Source organism: Pelophylax lessonae (genome assembly GCF_965119305.1).
Source record: "Pelophylax lessonae genome assembly, chromosome: 11".
In the NCBI taxonomy this organism is placed as follows: Eukaryota; Metazoa; Chordata; class Amphibia; order Anura; family Ranidae; genus Pelophylax; species Pelophylax lessonae.
The window spans coordinates 171,672,522-171,691,068 of NC_138778.1; the positions used below are offsets into that span (position 1 = coordinate 171,672,522).

The 18,547-nt window shown below is 43.2% G+C and overlaps 1 protein-coding gene across 1 annotated transcript; it reads right to left on the reverse strand.

Moving 5' to 3' along the window:
• Window positions 1-467: 467 nt before the first annotated feature.
• PHOSPHO1 (phosphoethanolamine/phosphocholine phosphatase 1) lies at window positions 468-17,706 on the reverse strand. Its single transcript, XM_082271416.1, has 2 exons — window positions 17,592-17,706; window positions 468-1,694 (listed from the first exon to the last, which is right to left on the reverse strand). The coding sequence occupies exon 2, from the start codon at window positions 1,683-1,685 to the stop codon at window positions 942-944; it is 744 nt and encodes a 247-aa protein (XP_082127542.1). The 5' UTR covers window positions 1,686-1,694; window positions 17,592-17,706; the 3' UTR covers window positions 468-941.
• Window positions 17,707-18,547: the final 841 nt, after the last annotated feature.

Consider the following 18,547-nt stretch of genomic DNA (forward strand, 5'->3'; position numbering starts at 1 on the left):
TCCCCCGCAAGCACCTGAAATTGAATTGGCTGATTTAAACTGAAAGTTCAGCTGGGCTCTGATTACTTCCTCTGTGTTGCTTTGTTCTGCCATTTTGAAAGTCCTGGTCTGAGCAATGTTTCATTTAAGCTCCGTACACATGGGCCGAATGTCGGCCATGTGTACGGGCTCATGTTTGACAGAAGCCGATCTCATGGACAACTTCTATGGAACGAGCTTGCTGGAAAACCAGCAGCCAATCAGAATCCAGGGCTCTCAGCCAATGGCTGCGAGCGCTGGCCAGTGTGTTCTGGCCGGGAGGGGCAGGTTTCATAAAATTAAGTGGAGAAACTCTTGGCACATACCAAGATTAATATACAGGCCACAGGTCCTAGAACTTGCTCAAACCTCAGATGGCAAGCAGGAGAAAATAAAATTGTTAAAAAGTCAATCTTTGAACAATTTGTTTAGGCAATGGTGAAAAAAACTGATGCTAGGGTTTCAACCACCCACAACTCACTATAACTGAACCCCTTGCTTTTGTTTATGATTGCTTGGCATGATCCAGTGTGATTTCACAAGGCCGACATTCCAGGTTTTTCTTGCTTTGTAGGATTACTATAGCATTCTAATAAAAAATACTGTGAGGTATTTCAAAGATGCATTGTCATGCTTTAGCAATACATGTGAAAATGTTAAAAAGTCAATGTTATTGATTCTTGTAGAGCTCTGTTGGCAGAGAAAAAGTAGTTAATAAAACTCTGCAAACCAGTCTATTGACCCTTCAGAAGACATAAGGTTTGAATACTGGCATGAAAAAGTCAACTTGCCAATTCCAAAGAACCGAGGTTGAAAGTTGACATAACTGCATAGTTTAGGATTGATCATAGATATGGAGCCTAGGTAATGAGACTCATAGTAACTATTCTAAGCTAAGGTGTTCCTGCGATCTTTTTTTATTTTTAGAACTTGTTCAAAAGAGCGTGGAGGTACTGTGCAACCACATCAGCAGATTCCCAAGGGACTACTTTAGCCTTAAAGGATCCTTTTTGCTTTTCTTCCATTTTTCGTATTAACTTGTGCATGGGATAACTCTTTCGAGGGAATGTGACATCTGTGGATGTGAATATGACGGATGGGCAGAAATCGTTGGCTCCATCTCCAACGTACAACAGGCTTTCAAACTTGACTCCTTCTTGAGCCCTTTCAGCGAGGTATTCGGTTAAGATCTTCCTCTTGCACATGTTTGCTGGACACTGAGGGCAACTGTGGGTGTGATAAGGACCAAGAGTTAAGTATCCATTCTTCTCCAGCGTAGTAGGGTTGCTAATGACCCTCCGGAAGAGAGAATGATAGCCGTAGTTTTTCAGATTGCTCTCAATCCCAAACATGTTGGCATCCGAAAGTAGGATAATCTCAAATCGATCTTGGTTCTTGATCAGGAATCTGAAGAGGGTGGGCATACCAGGAGAAAGAGGGATCTTCTCGTAAACTGCTTTGAGGTCAGTCAACTTCACACCTTTATCTCCAAGATAATTAAACACTCTCTGCATATACTGGTTGTAAAAGCCTTCTTGGAAAGTCTCCCGTAACCAGTCAGGTATCTCTTCTTCAGGTGCTACCTGAACCACCGAGTCATCACTGTTCTCATTGACAATGGTCTCATCAAAGTCAAAAACCAGGAGGTATTTAAGTTTAGATGCCATCTTGATGACCTACATGTAAAAAAAAAATGCAAAATGTCAGTATTTGTTGCATAAGTAAAAGCATTTGAGTAGAAAGCTGGCAAAGTGAATTTTAACTTATTTCTGACACATTAAAAGAGACCATTTAGTTTAGATGAATCATTCAGTTTAAGGCCTGCAACAGCCTTCAGTGACACCGACAACCCCCAGTTCCCCCTTACACTTACCTGAGCCCCATCTTGATCCAGCGATGTGCATGTGTGCTGCTGCTGTCAATCAAAGCCAGTGTGCCAATGAGGTGAGAGCAGGGGGTGGGGCTGAGCTGCGCTCTGTGAGTGATTTGACAGTTTCCATTCACAGAAGCACGGCTTGGGTGCGAGCCTGCTGGTGTGCCCCCATAGCAAGAGGCTTGCTATTGGGGGCACTCGGCAGGGGGGGGCCAGGTTCACTGACGGAGGACCAAAAAAGAAGAGGATCGGGGTTGCTCTGTGCAGAAAAATATTGTACAGAGCAGGTAAGAATAAAATGTTTGTTATTTTAAAAAAAAAGTAATCCTTTAGAATCGCTTTAACCACTTGCCGACCGCCGCAAGTACATATACTGCGGCGGTCAGCCCCGGCCAGGCAAAGTGACATACCGGTACGTCACTAGCCTGTCACTGGCTTGTGAGCCAATAGCGGCTTGTTCCCTAACAAGTCAGTGCGTGTGACCGGCGGACCCGATGTCCGCCGGTCACTCACGATCGTTCGCCGGGAAGGGAGAAAGGCAGGCGGCTAATGTAAACAAAGCCGCCTGTCATTCTCCCCTGTGTAAAAATGGAGATCAGACAGTTCTACTATGTAGGACCGTTGATCTCTGTTTTTACACCAGTAGCCATGTCCCATCACAGTTAGAAACACGCTCCTAGGACACACTTAACCCCTCCCTCTCCAATACAGTTAACCCCTTCCCTGCCAGTGTCATTTTTACAGTAACAGTGCATATGTATAGCACTGATTACTGTAGTAATGTCACTGGTAACCCCAAAAGTGTCAAAAATGTCAGTCAATGGTCCGATCTGTCCGCTGTCGCTGTCCCGCAAAAAAAAAAAAAAATCGCAGATCGCCGCCATTACTCGTTAAAAAAAAAAAACACCAAAAATGACAAAAATCTTTCCCTTTGTTAGTAAATGCGATAACTTTTGCGCAAACCAATCAAAATACGCTTTTTGCAATTTTTTTTACCAAACATATGTAGCATAAAACAAAATTGGCCGAAAATGTTAAAAAATTTTGATTTTTACATTTTTTTGGGGGGAATTTCATATAAAAAAAAAATGTGAAAAATATTGTTATTTTTGCAAAATTTACGCAATCTTTTTTGTTTATAGCGCATGATCAAAAAATCGCACAGGTAATCAAATACCACCAAAAGAAAGCTCAGTTTGTGGGAAAAAAAAGGACATTAAATTCGTTTAGGTACAGCGTCGCACGACCGCGCAATTGTCCGTTAAAGTCACGCAGTAAAAAAAAAAAAAAAAAAAATCGCAAAAAAAACCCTGGTCAGGAAGGGGGTAAAATCTTCTGGGGCTTAAGTGGTTAATCAATGGTCATGTGATGCTGAAGCGCTAAGTCTTCTCTTATTTTTTTACTTCCTGCTTGGGTCCTCCTTTAGGTGTCCACATCAGTGCCTACATGACATGGACATTTCCTACTGCATGCCCAGCAGCAGGATCCTCTTAGGATCCAGAAGAGGAAACCAGAGGAATGGCAGGAGACTGGCAATCTTGGATGGGAGGAGGGAATGGCAGCATTGGATCAGCGTGCCCCCCACCCAGAATCATCAGCAAGGGTCTGGGAGAGGGGACTTAGGGGAGTATACCTGGCTTCACAAAGTAGGGAGAACAAAAATTGCACAGTAGCATGGGTTAAAGGGGGTGGGATTGAGGGATGGTATAAGAAACAAAATTGTTTTAGCCCTGAAGGGGGCTCTAAATTTTTTTTTGTCTAGGTGACGATGAATAAGCAATTATGCTTATATACAATTATATCTTATTCCTTGCCTTACCGGGAGCTGATGCTCTTTTCTCAATCAAGGGCTTTAGGTAGGCCCTTGCCAGCTTCACATATGGTGGAGGACTGCTGGCCCTGCATTGTACATGAAGACATCAGAGTGCCTGCAACCAACAGAGTGATAAAGATTTTTGGCTTTGGGGGGCCAGTTGAGCAACTTGGAAAAAGTCTGCTGGAGTACGGGATAAAATTAGTATAACTGTTTATTCTTTTACCCCTAGAAATAACAAGCATTTGACCCATGCAGTGGGGGGGCAACTGCAAGGGTCAGTTTTTCACATGTATTAGTTGGGCTGTAAGGAAGAAAAAATAAAAAAAAAAGGAAAAAGAAAAGGAAGGGGAAGTGTTCCTTTAATATCCAGTGAAATATAAAAAGGTTAGACTTCAGATGAGAGATGGGGACAGGTGCTGGGATGCTCCCAAATTTAGAATAGTGCTCATCCTGTATATGGCTAAACAGAAAATGTTCTGCAGACATGCAAGTACTTTAGTGGCAGGTCCAGATATCATAAATAGAGAATACCATAACAATAATTAATATGAGGATTGCATATCTATACCTAATACAAATCAACATTCCAAGAAATATAGAACAGATTTGACTATACATTAGAAACCAGATGGTACAGTCAGGTCCATAAATATTGGGACATCAACACAATTCTAATCTTTTTGGCTATATACACCACCACAATGGATTTGAAATGAAACAAACAGGATGTGCTTTAACTGTAGACTTTCAGCTTTAGTTTGAGGGTATTTACATCCAAATAAGGTGAATGGTGTAGGAATTACAACAGTTTGTATATGTGCCTCCCACTTTTTAAGGGACCAAAAGTAATGGGAAAATTGGCTGCTCAGCTGTTCCATGGCCAGGTGTGTGTTATTCCCTCATTATCTCATTTACAAGGAGAAGATAAAAGGTCCGGAGATCATTTCAAGTGTGCTATTTGCATTTGGAATCTGTTGCTGTCAACTCTCAATATGAGATCCAAAGAGCTGTCACTATCAGTGAAGCAAGCCATCATTAGGCTGAAGAAACAAAACAAACCCATCAGAGAGATAGCAAAAACATTAGGTGTGGCCAAATCAACTGTTTGTAACATCCTTTAAAAGAAAGAATGCACCGGTGAGCTCAGCAACACCAAAAGACCCGGAAGACCACGGAAAACAACTGTGGTGGATGACTGAAGAATTCTTTCCCTGGTGAAAAAAAACACCCTTTACAACAGTTGGCCAGATCAAGAACACTCTCCAGGAGGTAGGTGTATTTGTGTCAAAGTCAACAATCAAGAGAAGACATCAACAGAGTGAATACAGAGGGTTCACCACAAGATATAAACCACTGGTGAGCCTCAAAAACAGGAAGGCCAGATTAGAGTTTGCCAAACAACATCTAAAAAGCCTTCACAGTTCTGGACCAACATCCTATGGACAGATGAGACCAAGATCAACTTGTACCAGAGTGATGGGAAGAGAAGAGTATGGAGAAGGAAAGGAACTGCTCATGATCCAAAGCATACCACCTCATCAGTGAAGCATGGTGGTGGTAGTGTCATGGCGTGGGCATGTATGGCTGCCAATGGAACTGGTTCTCTTGTATTTATTGATGATGTGACTGCTGACAAAAGCAGCAGTATGAATTCTGAAGAGTTTCGGGCAATATTATCTGCTCATATTCAGCCAAATGCTTCAGAACTCATTGGACGGCGCTTCACAGTGCAGATGGACAATGACCTGAAGCATACTGCGAAAGCAACCAAAGAGTTTTTTAAGGGAAAGAAGTGGAATGTTATGCAATTGCCAAGTCAATCACCTGACCTGAATTCGACTGAGCATGCATTTCATTTGCTGAAGACAAAACTGAAGGGAAAATGCCCCAAGAACAAGCATGAACTGAAGACAGTTGCAGTAGAGGCCTGGCAGAGCATCACCAGGGATGAAACCCAGCGTCTGGTGATGTCTATGCGTTCCAGACTTCAAGCTGTAATGGACTGCAAAGGATTTGCAACCAAGTATTAAAAAGTGTAAGTTTGATTTATGATTGTTAATCTGTCCCATTACTTTTGGTCCCTTAAAAAGTGGGAGGCACATATACAAACTGTTGTAATTCCTACACCGTTCACCTGATTTGGATGTAAATACGCTCAAATTAAAGCTGAAAGTCTGCAGTTAAAGCACATCTTGTTGGTCTCATTTCAAATCCATTGTGGTGGTGTATAGAGCCAAAAAGATAAGAATTGTGTCGATGTCCCAATATTTATGGACCTGACTGTATGTTTATGGAATATACCAAAAATCTTTTAAGCAATTTCAACCACCGGTTTTGAATCACAAAAGGATGACATTTCTGAGTATCCTTTGTGATGGTTTTATGATGTTGATAGAAACCATTGGTGGTTGTCGGCATACATTCTTTTGGTGTTTTTCCAGTTAAAAGCTGTAAAAAGTTGTTGAACTTGCTTGAAAATGTCCATTTGAATGGCCTGCAATACAGCTACAGAGAAACTATAAATCTTCAGACCTGGACATCTACTTGAAGGCTAGGCTCTTCAGCAGCCATACATATGGACACATTTTTCAGGCTAGAACTGTAATTTATGTTTGTATGAAAGTCATAGACACTAGCTATGATTGCATGGCTGTTTCCTGCAGCAGGATGTCTCTTCATAGGAGCAATGACTGTGTAATACTTAGGCAACGCCGGTTTTCTACAAGTCTTGCTACAGCAGTCCTAGAACAGTTTTGGCATGCTTATCCAGCAATGGCAGTCCCGTCCAGTGCTCAGAACACTTATCTCACCAATGATCCATCAGTGAATATCTCCTAAACTTACACTGTTTATGAGATATTCACACAACTTGCAGCCATTGACGTCACAGGAGCATGCGCGCCAAAGGGATGGCATACCATGCCGGACCTTCAGAGCTCCGTGCCAGAGCCAGTGATGTCCTCACAGCCTCGACCATTCATACAACTGGAGCCCGCAAACCCGATGAAGACTGCAGCGTGGGCAGCTGTGCCACCGCTGTGCTGGAGGACTCCTTGTACATGCAAGTCTGTCATAACATACTAGAATGAAGGGCATACTTGTACATTATGGACTTAAAGTAGAACCATAGGCAAAACTTTTTTTTCTCCCATTTTGGATAGAGCAAGGGAAGTTTAAAACCCCTGTTCGTTTTTCGCTATCTGTGTCTCATTGCAGATATTTCCCTTCCCTTCCTGTCCCATAGCCAAACAGGAAGTGAGAGGAAATCCCTGCAAATTAACCGCTTGCCGACTGCTCACAGTATATTTACTGCGGCGGTCAGCCCCTCACAGGCAGAGCGACGTAGGTCTACGTCGCTAGCCTGTAAGGGCTCTGGGGAGCGAGCATGCGCCGCCGGAGGAGCGCTCCCGCGCGGTCACGGACCCCCCCGCGCGTGTGACCAGCGGACCCGATGTCCGCCGGTCACTCGGCGATCGTCGGTGGAGAGGGAGAAAGGCAGGCGGCTTATGTAAACAAGCCTCCTGTCATTCTCCCCAGTGTAGAAACAGTGATTATACGGTTCTACTATGTAGGACCGTTGGATCACTGTTCCTACACCTCAAGCCACAGCCAATCACAGTTAGAATCACGCCCCTAGGGACACACATAACCCCTCCCTCTAAAAAAAAGTTAACCCCTTCACTGCCAGTGTAATTTTACAGTAACAGTGCATATTTATAGCACTGATTACTGTAGAAATATCACTGGTAACCCCAAAAGTGTCAAAAATGTCAGTCATGGGTCCGATCTGTCCGCCGCAATGTCGCAGTACCGCAAAAAAAAAAACGCAGATCGCCGCCATTACTCGTTAAAAAAAAAAACAACAAAAATCTTTCCCTTTGTTAGTAAACGCGATAACTTTTGGGCAAACCAATCAAAATACGCTTTTTGCGATTTTTTTTACCAAACATATGTAGCATAAAACAAATTGGCCGAAAATGTTAAAAAATTTTGATTTTTACATTTTTTTTTTTTTTGGGGAATGTGAAAAATATTGTTATTTTTGCAAAATTGACGCTCTTTTTTTGTTTATAGCGCATGAACAAAAAAATCACAGGTGATCAAATACCACCAAAAGAAAGCTCTGTTTGTGGGGAAAAAAGGACGCCAAATTCGTTTAGGTACAGCGTCGCACGACCGCGCAATTGTCCATTAAATTCACGCAGTGCCGAATCGCAAAATAGGCCCTGGTCAGGAAGGGGGTAAAATCTTCCGGGGCTTAAGTGGTTAACAGGGGCACAGACAGCAATAAAAACGAAATAATCTCTATGCACTCTATCCAAAACTAAAATAATTTTTGCCTTTAGTTATACTTTAAACCTGCAGGGGGCTTTGTCTTTTATATTTCTGGTGGTTTATTACTGCTTTGTTCTATAGGCCAAACTCACAATTAAAGGGTCAATCCATCTAAAACTCATGTCTGCTTTTCGTCGTTGCTAGAGAGTTAAACCCCCTGACAAATTTCATCAATTTAGTCACGTCAAAATGTATCAGTTTTTCATCTGTTTTTCATCCATTTTTCGTCCGATTTTCATCCGTTTTAATTTTTACATCCACTACCAATGCAAAAATGGATGAAAAAAGGACCGTTTGTCTGTTTACATCTATTTTTTGTCTGATCCATTGTTTTAACGGAAGAAAAATAGGGCTTTCCTCCGTTCAAATAAATGGATATTGACGGAAGCGGATGAAAACAGATGTAAATGGATGATCGTCCGTTGTTATCCATTTTTCCATAAGAATGCATTGATGTCCCTTTTTCATCCGTCAACGGATGGATGAAAAACGGACAAACGGTCCGTATGTGTGAAAGGGGCCTTAGGGACTCTATTGGTGAAATCTCTGCGTGCAGTTCCTTAATCTTAAACACCTACCTAGCTATAGCTTGCACTTTCCTTGCTTGATTTTTTATTTGTTGCATACTATGGGAGAATGTGACAAGAGTTTCTGGAACACACAAAGGTGGGCAGGAACACCCAAATCTCCCGGCCAGAGTCAAGAACTGTAGCAGAGAGATCTCATTGTTGGGAGTATCCAAGATGTATAAAAATCCAGGGACTGACTTAATCCTTGTACACATGGGCTGAATGTCGGACACCATCAGCCGGTTCAAATGACATTCGGGACGTGAGTATTGAGTCGGTCCGACAGAGGCTGGACGTTCAGCTGGCTTCTGTTGAAGGGGCATGACCGAAAAAGGTCTGCCGATCACCTCCCGTTTAGCGCTCTCAGCCAGAGTCTGGCGGGGGGAATCGCCTCCCTGTCAGAACACAATGGCATAGCAGGGGAGATTGCTGTACTAACATTGGATTGTTAGTACAGCGGCTCCTCCTGAGATGTCAGTTTTTTTTCCCTGCTGGGTTGAACGAAAAAAAAACTACTAGTGTGTACAAGACTTTAGCCTTCTAGGGTCCACCTATGCCACTGATGGCTAACCTTGGCACCCCAGATGTTTTGAAACTACATTTCCCATGATGCTACACTGTAGCATGCATGAGCATCATGGGAAATGTAGTTTCAACACATCTGGGGTGCCAAGGTTAGGCATTACTGACCTATGCCTACAATACAACTTGTGATTGGACTAGCATTTAATTATAATTTACGATTATTGTATGTAAAGGATTTTTTACCTGCCTCTGCTTTTTGTGCACAAATACCGTTAAGCCGCAATTCAGGCCTACCGAAGCTCCAAAATCATACACAGACTTATAATGACATGTTATCAGTTTGGCTTAGTGACATAGTGGTTAGCATTTCTGCAATACTAGCGCCTGTCCAAATTGACCCTAGAACGTGTATGCATGTGAGATAGGGACCTTAGATGGACAAGGACTGATGTAAATATAAAATACTTTGAAAAAATTGTTGGCGTTTTTTTCAAAAATACTTGTAATAAATTAATGCTGTGACCAAAGCTAGCCATGCAACATAGAAGCCTCTCAAATCTCCACATGCTGCTTAATGCAAATCTACTTACCTGCTGAAAAATAATCCTAAAGTGGTTGTAAAGGCTTCATGTATTCTATGCAGCAGACCCCCTAATACCTTCCTTAAGCCCCATCTCGATCCAGCAATGTGCACGAGTGCCTCGGCTCTCCAGGGACTCTGCAACTGGCTCCCACTGCTGTCAATCGCAGTCACTGAGCCAATCAGGAGAGAGAGGAAGCAGGGCCGAGCTGAAGTTCTGTGTGTGAATGGACACGCAGAGCCGCAGTTTGGAAGAGAGTCTGCTTGGGTGCCCCCATTGCAAGCTGCTTGCTCTGGGGGCACTTAGCAAGAGGGAGGGGCCAGGAGCTGCTGCAAGGGACCCGTGAAGAGGAGGATCGGGCTGCTTTGTGCAAAACAACTGCACAGAGCAGGTAAGTATGACATGCTTGTTAAAAAAAAAAAAAAAAGAGTTTTAAGAGGAACTTCAGTGCTCTTTAGATTTGGTGCCACCATCTTTGTAAATCTGGTGCTTGCGCAGATATGCCAAGGGTCAATAAGAGAAATGCTCCTTACATTGATGGTCAGTGGGAAGAATGCCCCTTACATTGATAGTCATTGATAAGCATGACCCTTACATTGATGGTAATTGGGAAGCATGACCCTTACATTGATGGCCATTGAGAAGCATGACCCTTACATTGATGGTAATTGGGAAGCATGACCCTTACATTGATGGTCATTGGGAAGAATGTCCTTTACATTGCTGGTCAGTGGGAAGAATGCCCCTTACATTGGTAATCAGTGCAAAGAATGTCCCTTACATTGGTAATCAGTGCAAAGAATGTCCCTTACATTGGTAATCAGTGGGAAGAATATCCCTCACATTGGTGGTCATTAGGAAGAATGCTTCTTACATTAGTGGTCAGTGGGAAGAATGCTCCTTATATTCGTGGTCAATAGGAAGAACATGCCTTATATTCATGGTCAGTGGGAAGAATGACCCTTAGATTGATGGACATTGAGAAGCATGACCCTTACATTGATAGTCATTGAGAAGCATGACCCTTACATTGATGGTCATTGAGAAGCATGACCCTTACATTGAAGGTCATTGGGAAGAATGTTCTTTACATTGCTGGTCAGTGGGAAGAATGTTCCTTACATTGGTAATCAGTGGGAAGAATATCCCTCACATTGGTGGTCATTAGGAAGAATGCTCCTTATATTCGTGGTCTATAGGAAGAACGTGCCTTATATTCATGGTCAGTGGGAAGAATGCCCCCTACATTGGTAATCAATGGGAAGAATGTTCCTCACATTGGTAGTCATTAGGAAAAATGCCCCCTACATTAGTGGTCAGTGGGAAAAATGCTCTTTAAATTCGTAGCCAGTGGAAAGAATGCTTACTATATGGGTGGTCAGTGGAAAGAATGTTCCTTACGTTGGTACTCATTGGGAAGAGTGCTCCTTATATTGGTGCTCATTGGGAAGAATGTCCCTTACATTTATGTCAGAAGAAAGCTATAGCACAGCTTTTCTGAATGGTGAAGGGGGCAGTAAGAGTGGGCATAGTCAGCACTCTTGACAAATGCCTGTCACAGGTCCCTTAGCTCAATTACTATTTCACAGTACCGGAAGATTACAACTGCAGGGTATGGGAAGGGGGCAGAGGACTTTGGATTTCAACTATGACTAGTACTGTCCCTTGATGATGTTTTATGCTACCCTCCAACAGTTGCCCTCTACAGATATGCCTGTATAGTAAACTGAGTTTACTAGAGACTGAAAATTGGAGCAGGCCGTTCAAAAATGTGCATATAGATTCTGCTTTGGCAGATCATTCTTTGCTGTAGGTCTGTCCTTCAAATCCAGCATCTGGTGACCTTAGGACTGAGCTTAACCACACTGATATCACTTCACAATTAATAATTAATGTGGAGAGTGCACACCTTTGCCATAGGGCATCTGCCAGACAGTATCAGATAGCTAAAGAGAAACATTCAAGCTGCTGAGCTGTTGTGTTAAAGCAGCCTTTCTCAGCCTTTTTCCCATGAGAAACCCTTTAAATAATTGTTTAGGGTCTCAGGGAACCCCTGCTACAATAGATTATAGCTACAGCTCATGGTGCAATAGTGTGATTAATAAGTTGAAGGAAGTTTTAAATAAAAGAAGACGTAATGTGGCGTACCGATCGTATTTGCCAGGGTAGATCATTTTGTTACGAACCCCCTGCAAAGCTGTTTTCAATAATATTTTTGAAATAAATAATAACTGCATAAAAAAGGGAGATAGTACAAATTGTGGTGTATTTTAACATTAGTGGTCCTTGTAGAATTGCCCCCTTGCATTGTTGGTCGGTGTAGGTGAGAAATCAATCCTACATTGCTCACTGTTCAAGGAACCCCTAGCAACCTCAAGACGAACCTTGGTTGCGAAACATGGTGCTAAAGTGTACCTATCACTGAAAAAGTATGGCACTACCAGAGGTGATCTCTTGTTAAAAATGCTAGTCGCTTGGCCACAATATGCCTGGCTCACTGGCCATGAACAAAAAATAAAATCAGAACTCCTAATCAATATACTTCGTTAGGGATTGAGGAAGTATCGAAGCAAAAGCATTAACCAGAAAACCAGACACTTAGCATTTTTAGAAAGAGAGATTAACCACTTGCCGACCAGTCACGTTGACTGTACTGCGGCAAAGTGGCTCGATTCCGTCCAGTGACGTAGACCTACGTCGCTGGACTCTTCCCCCTGTAGGCGGCGCTCGCGCGCCGCTGGAGGCACGCTCCCGCTGTTTTCAGTCACAGCGGGAGTCGGGCCAGGGGAGGAGCGGCGGCGATCGCCGCTGCTCTTCCCCGATCGTCGGGGAATTGAGTCTGGAGATCCGCCCACTTGTGTAAACAGAGCGGGCGGATCTCCTAAGTGACAAACAGTGACAGATTGCAGGGTTCAGCATAGCTGAACATGCGATCTGTCCCTGTGTCACTCAGTCACCTCCCCCCACACATGTTAGTAAGCACCAGGCATACATTAACCCCTCCCTCTCCAATAAAATTAACCCCTTCCCTGCCAGTGTCATTTTTACAGTAACAGTGCATATTTATAGCACTGATTACTGCAGTAATGTCACTTGTACCCCCAAAAGTGTCAAAAATGTCAGTCAAGGGTCCAATCTGTCCGCCGCAATGTCGCAGTCCCCCAAAAAAAAAAAAACGCAGATCGCCGCCATTACTCGTTAAAAAAAAAAAACACCAAAAATGACAGAAATCTTTCCCTTAGTTTGTAAACGCAATAACTTTTGCGCAAACCAATCAAAATACGCTTATTGTGATTTTTTTTACCAAACATAGGTAGCAGAAAACAAATTGGCCAAAAATGTAAAAAAATTTTGATTTTTACATTTTTTGGGGGGGGAATTTCATATAAAAAATTTTTAAAAATATTGTTATTTTTTCAAAATAAACGCTCTTTTTTTGTTTATAGCACAAAAAGTAGAAATCACACAGGTAATCAAATACCACCAAAAGAAAGCTCTGTTTGTGGGGAAAAAAGGACGTAAATTTTGTTTGGGTACGGCGTCGCATGACCGCGCAATTGTCAGTTAAATTCGCACAGCGCCGAATCGCAAAAAGTGGCCTGGACGTAAGACAGCAAAATCCTCTGGAGGTAAAGTGGTTAACAGTGAAAATCTATGTGTATCTCTCCTGACAGGGTTCCTAGAAAAAAAGATCAGTGTGTTCCAAGCTGATTGTCTGTACACGCAGTTTCTGTTTTGAGTGTATGCCCTTGGGTCTAATTATCTAAAGGCTTGTGTCTTCTAGGAGTTCCAATAGGCCTGAGCTTCCAAGATCAAACTGGGGATTTTGTCAAGGAGATGTTTTTCATGGGTTTCCAAAGAGGTTTCACAAATCACAAGCCATAGCTTAAATACCTGTTCTAGGTGGGCTATTCCTTTAAACAGAGACTACGGAGCACCATATAGTACATTTTGCACTATCATTTTTAGAACATTAGCTGTGACATTGTACATATATATCTGTTGACAGGTTTCCTAGAAATAGATCAGTCTACACAAAAAAAGTCACAGTTATGGCTTGTTTTCCGTAATCTCTCTCAGAACCCAGGAACTGGATCATCTTGACAAATAAGATTAAGATATCTGGATGAACAGGTTCAGTTTTTAGTGTAAGCCCCTGGGTCTAGTGATCCAAAGGCTTGTGTCTACGAGGAGCTCCAACAGTGACATCCTTACACCTGAGCTTCCGAGAAGGAACTGGGAATGTCATCAAGGAAATCTGGTTCCCGTTTTTCCAGAGAGATTACAGAAAACACAAGCCATAACTAAAATTCCTGTCCTAGGTGGGCTAATCCTTTAAACAAAGATCTGTCTACCCCAAGGTGATTAACAGTTTTGTAATGGAGCTAGGTCTAATTATTTAATGGCACGCATCTCTTAGGAGCTTCGGTAGGACATCTCCAAGACCGAGCTGGGTCCCTTGGTTCTCAAGGAGGTTTAGGAAAACCATAACTAAAGCTGGCTATACATTAGTAAAACTTAATTAAAAGGGTTTCATTTTAGGAATGTTTTTCTAATCAAATTGATGTTAGATTTTTACCACAGTGACTAGAAAATTTGAAGGAGTGGGAATGGGATGTTTCTCTCAAAGGAATTTTTAACAGTATATGTGGTTTTTGTTCAGGAAATTACATGAAGATTTGAAGTACTCAGACGACATTTGTCCAATTACAAAGAATTCACGTACAAATGTTCGTATGAATATTCGTACAAATCAGGGGCGTAACTACAGGGGTTGCAGGGGTTGCAATCGCAACCGGGCCCCATGCTCAAGGGGGCCCATGTGGCTCCCCTGTACACCTGAATAGGAGGGGCGGCGGGGGCAGCATGTAGAGAAATCACTGTCCTCCTTTTTCCTTCTGTAGCTGCAGGAGGAAAATGGAGGAGATTGGTTCCTCTGTATGCTGCCCCCGCCACTCCTCCTATCCAGTTCACTTGTGTTCTGCTGTCTCTGGGCCCCTGTGTGCTCCCCTGGTCCCCCCCCCACTGTGCTCCCCTCCCTCTCCTGCCAGATGCTGCAGGGGATATGTAACAATAGAGAACCAGGAAGGGGTCGGTAAATATGTAATTTATAGTCATAGTCAGTGACATTGTAAAAAATATAAAATAAAATTATAAAAAATAATACAATTAAAATACCAAAAAATAAAAACTACTGACACCAGTGGGTGAACTTCCAGGATCGCAAAGGTCACACTTGCGACAGGGCCCTGGCATTCCACCACCGTGGGGAGGCCCCAAGATGGCAGGAAGGGGACCCACTGCAGAACTTGTGAAAGGGTCCCACTGCAGGACCGTAATAAAGGGCCCCGCAATGAGAGTAAAGGGCCCCAGGGCCCCAGGGGTCCAGGGGGCCCTTCATGGTTTCTTGCACCGGGGCCCTGAAGGTTCTAGTTACGCCTCTGGTACAAATGTTCGTTCATAATTCTACTAGTGTACAGCCAGCTTAAAAAAAAAAAAACTTGCTCTGGGTGGATTAATCCTTTAAACAAAGATAAGTCTACCCCAAGGTGAAGCACCATGTATTACATTTTGCACTAGCATTTTCATGATAGGTTTCCTAGGAAGGATTAATCTACCTCAAGGTGATTATCAGGCTGACAGTTTCAGTTTTGATTTTATGCCCCTGAGTCTAATAACCAAATGGCTTGTGTCTCCTAGGAGCTCCAATGGTGACATCTCTACAACAGAGCTTCCAAGACAGAGCTGCGGACTTGTCAAGGAGATTGGGTTCCCAAAGAGATTACAAAAAACCCAAGCCATAACTAAAAGACCTGTCCTGGGTGGACTAATCTTAGGAGCTCCAATGGTGACATCTCTACACCAGAGCTTCCAAGACAGAGCTGGGGACTTGTCAAGGAGATTGGGTTCCCAGAGAGATTACAAAAAACCCAAGCCATAACTAAAAGACCTGTCCTGGGTGGACTAATCTTAGGAGCTCCAATGGTGACATCTCTACACCAGAGCTTCCAAGACAGAGCTGGGGACTTGTCAAGGAGATTGGGTTCCCAGAGAGATTACAAAAAACCCAAGCCATAACTAAAAGACCTGTCCTGGGTGGACTAATCTTAGGAGCTGCAATGGTGACATCCCTACACTTGAGTTTACAAGAGCAAGCTAGGGACTTCATCAAGCAAATCGAGTTTGTGGGTTCCCAAAGAGATTACAGAAAACCCAAACAATGACTAAAAGACCTGTCCTTGGTGGACTAATCTTAGGAGCTCCAATGGTGACATATGTTCATCAAAGCTTCCAAGAGCAAGCTGGGAACTTTGACAAACAGATCTGGTTCCTGGGTTTTCAAAGAGATTACAGAAAACCCAAGTCATGACTAGAAGACCTGTCCTGGGTGGGCTAAACTTAGAAGCTCCAATGGTGACATCTCTACATGACTACAGCTACACACGACTAAAATACCTGTACGGGGTGGACTAATCTTAGGAGCGCCACATAGTGACACCAAAGCTTCCAAAGACAAGCTGAGGGCTTCCCCAATGAGATCCGGTTCCTGTGTTCCCGAAGAGATTACAGAAAGCCAAGCCAAGGCTAAAAGACCTGTCCTGGGTGGACTAACCTTAGGAGCTCCACTGGTGACACCTCTACAGCAGAGCTTAAAAGATCAAGCTGGGGACTTTGTCCTACAGATCTGGTTCCTGGGTTCCCAAAGAAATTACAGAAAACCCAAGCCATGACTAAAAGACCTGTTCCAGGTGGACTCATTTTTGAAGCTCCAATAGTGACATCTCTACACCAGTGCTTCCAAGAGCAAGTTGGTGACTTCGTCAAACAGATCTGGTTCCGTTGTTCTAAAAGAAATTACAGAAAACCCAAGCCATGACTAAAAGACCTGCTCCAGGTGGACTAGTCATAGAATTTGAAATGGGGACATCTCTACATCACAGCTGGGGACTTCATCAAGGAAATCTAGTTCCTGGATTCCCGACGGGATTACAGAAAACCAAGTCATGACTAAAAGATTTGTACTGGATAGACTCATTTTAGGAGCTCTAATGCTGACATTTCAACACCAGAGCTTCCAGGACTAGGCTGGGGATTTTGTTAGAGATTTGGTTCCTGGATTCCCTGATAGATGAAACAAAAGCCATACCTAAATTACCTGATATAGGAGAGCTAGTCCTTTAAGCGGCGACGATGGAGCACCATATCATCAAATATGGTGCATGAGCCCTTTGGGGAAAAAAAAACAAGCAGCCCTTTATAGCCAAATAGTCTAAATTGGAATATACTTTGTTGCATTTAAAGATTCTGTTCTGTAATGATATAGATTAAAAAAAAAGACCTAGTGAACACTGATCATCTGTGATCAGAAATTCAACATGCGTTACAAATAATGGATTTTACTATGCAAGTCATCTGTACTAGAAGGACATTGGTGAGCCTATCTCTGGAGATGGGAGACATTCCCAGGCTCCAGCACCAGAGACTGTCTATGGAAGGCCATTACACCCTTGTCATTGGCAGCCTACTGTCATTGAGCAATGGCCCCTGTCATTGGCAGCCTACTGTCATTGAGCAATGGCTCCTCTATAGCCCAATAACTTTGCCATTCATACACTTTAATGGTGACACCCCTTGAAGCATCACAATGAAGGTGTATGCTCATAGAACAGATGATGTTCTCTATACAATTATCATGTATAGTATACTCCTTCCCTGCACTGGCTGCTCTCACTCCTTGCTTTGCCCTCTAGCAAGTTGACCCCCTCGCTTCCCCCAGTGGTATCTCCCCCTGCCTTTGCTACCCCGTGAAGGTCAGGATGAACCACACCAAATACGGGGGAGGGAATGTTGGAGGGCAGTTAGAGCAATCTTACGTTGTGTTCTTGAGGGCTCCGCTCTTCTACCGGCTCAGCTGATGTCCGCTCAGTGCCCCGTTATCTTCTCCGGTATCTTATATCCAGAGGAGACGAGAACCGGCTGCATCACGTCACAGCCCGAGCAACCAATAGCGGCTCAGAGTGGCGATCAGAGGACGCCGCAACGGGGAGGGGCGGCCAACAGCCCATGGCACTTAACCACGCCCACTTCCATTCACAAGCTGCCAGGTGGGTGGGAGATAAGACTGCGGGGCAGGCCCGCCTGCGATAACCACGCCCAGTTGCTTAAATAACAAGCTTACCTTGTTGACAGCTTTGTGGTAATGTGATAAGACGTTGTGTGATGGGTGTGAGCGGGGCCCCCGGGGGCCACACAAGCGAGTCATCATCACATAACAGAATAAGTCATTTATTAACAATGGTGGAATAAAGTGCTGGGTAAGGTCTTATGTATTAATGAAACTTTGTTTGGATACTGTAGAAAAAGAATACAAACTGTTTTAATCAAGTTTATTTTTGTTTGCTGTGTCCTCTTAGGGAGATTTCCCTTCACTTCCTGTCCTGTTTTTTTTTTTTTTTTTTGTTTGCTGTGTCCCCTTAGGGAGATTTCCCTTCACTTCCTGTCCTGGATTTTTATTTATTTATTTTGCTGTGTCCCCATTTGAGAGATTTCCCTTCACCTTCTGTCCTGTATTTTTTTTTTTTGTGTTGTGTCCCCTTAGGGATATCTCCCTTCACTTCCTGTGCAGTATTTATTTATTTATTTTTTTTTTTGCTGTGTCCTCTAAGGGACATTTCCCTTCACTTTTTGCCCTGGATTTCTTTTTCTGTGTTCCCTTAGGGAGAATTTCCTTCACTTCCTGTCCTGGATTTTTATTTTTTTTTTTTGCTGTGTCGCCACCTTTGAGAGATTTCTCTTCACTTCCTGTCTTTGATTTTTTTTTTTTTATCCA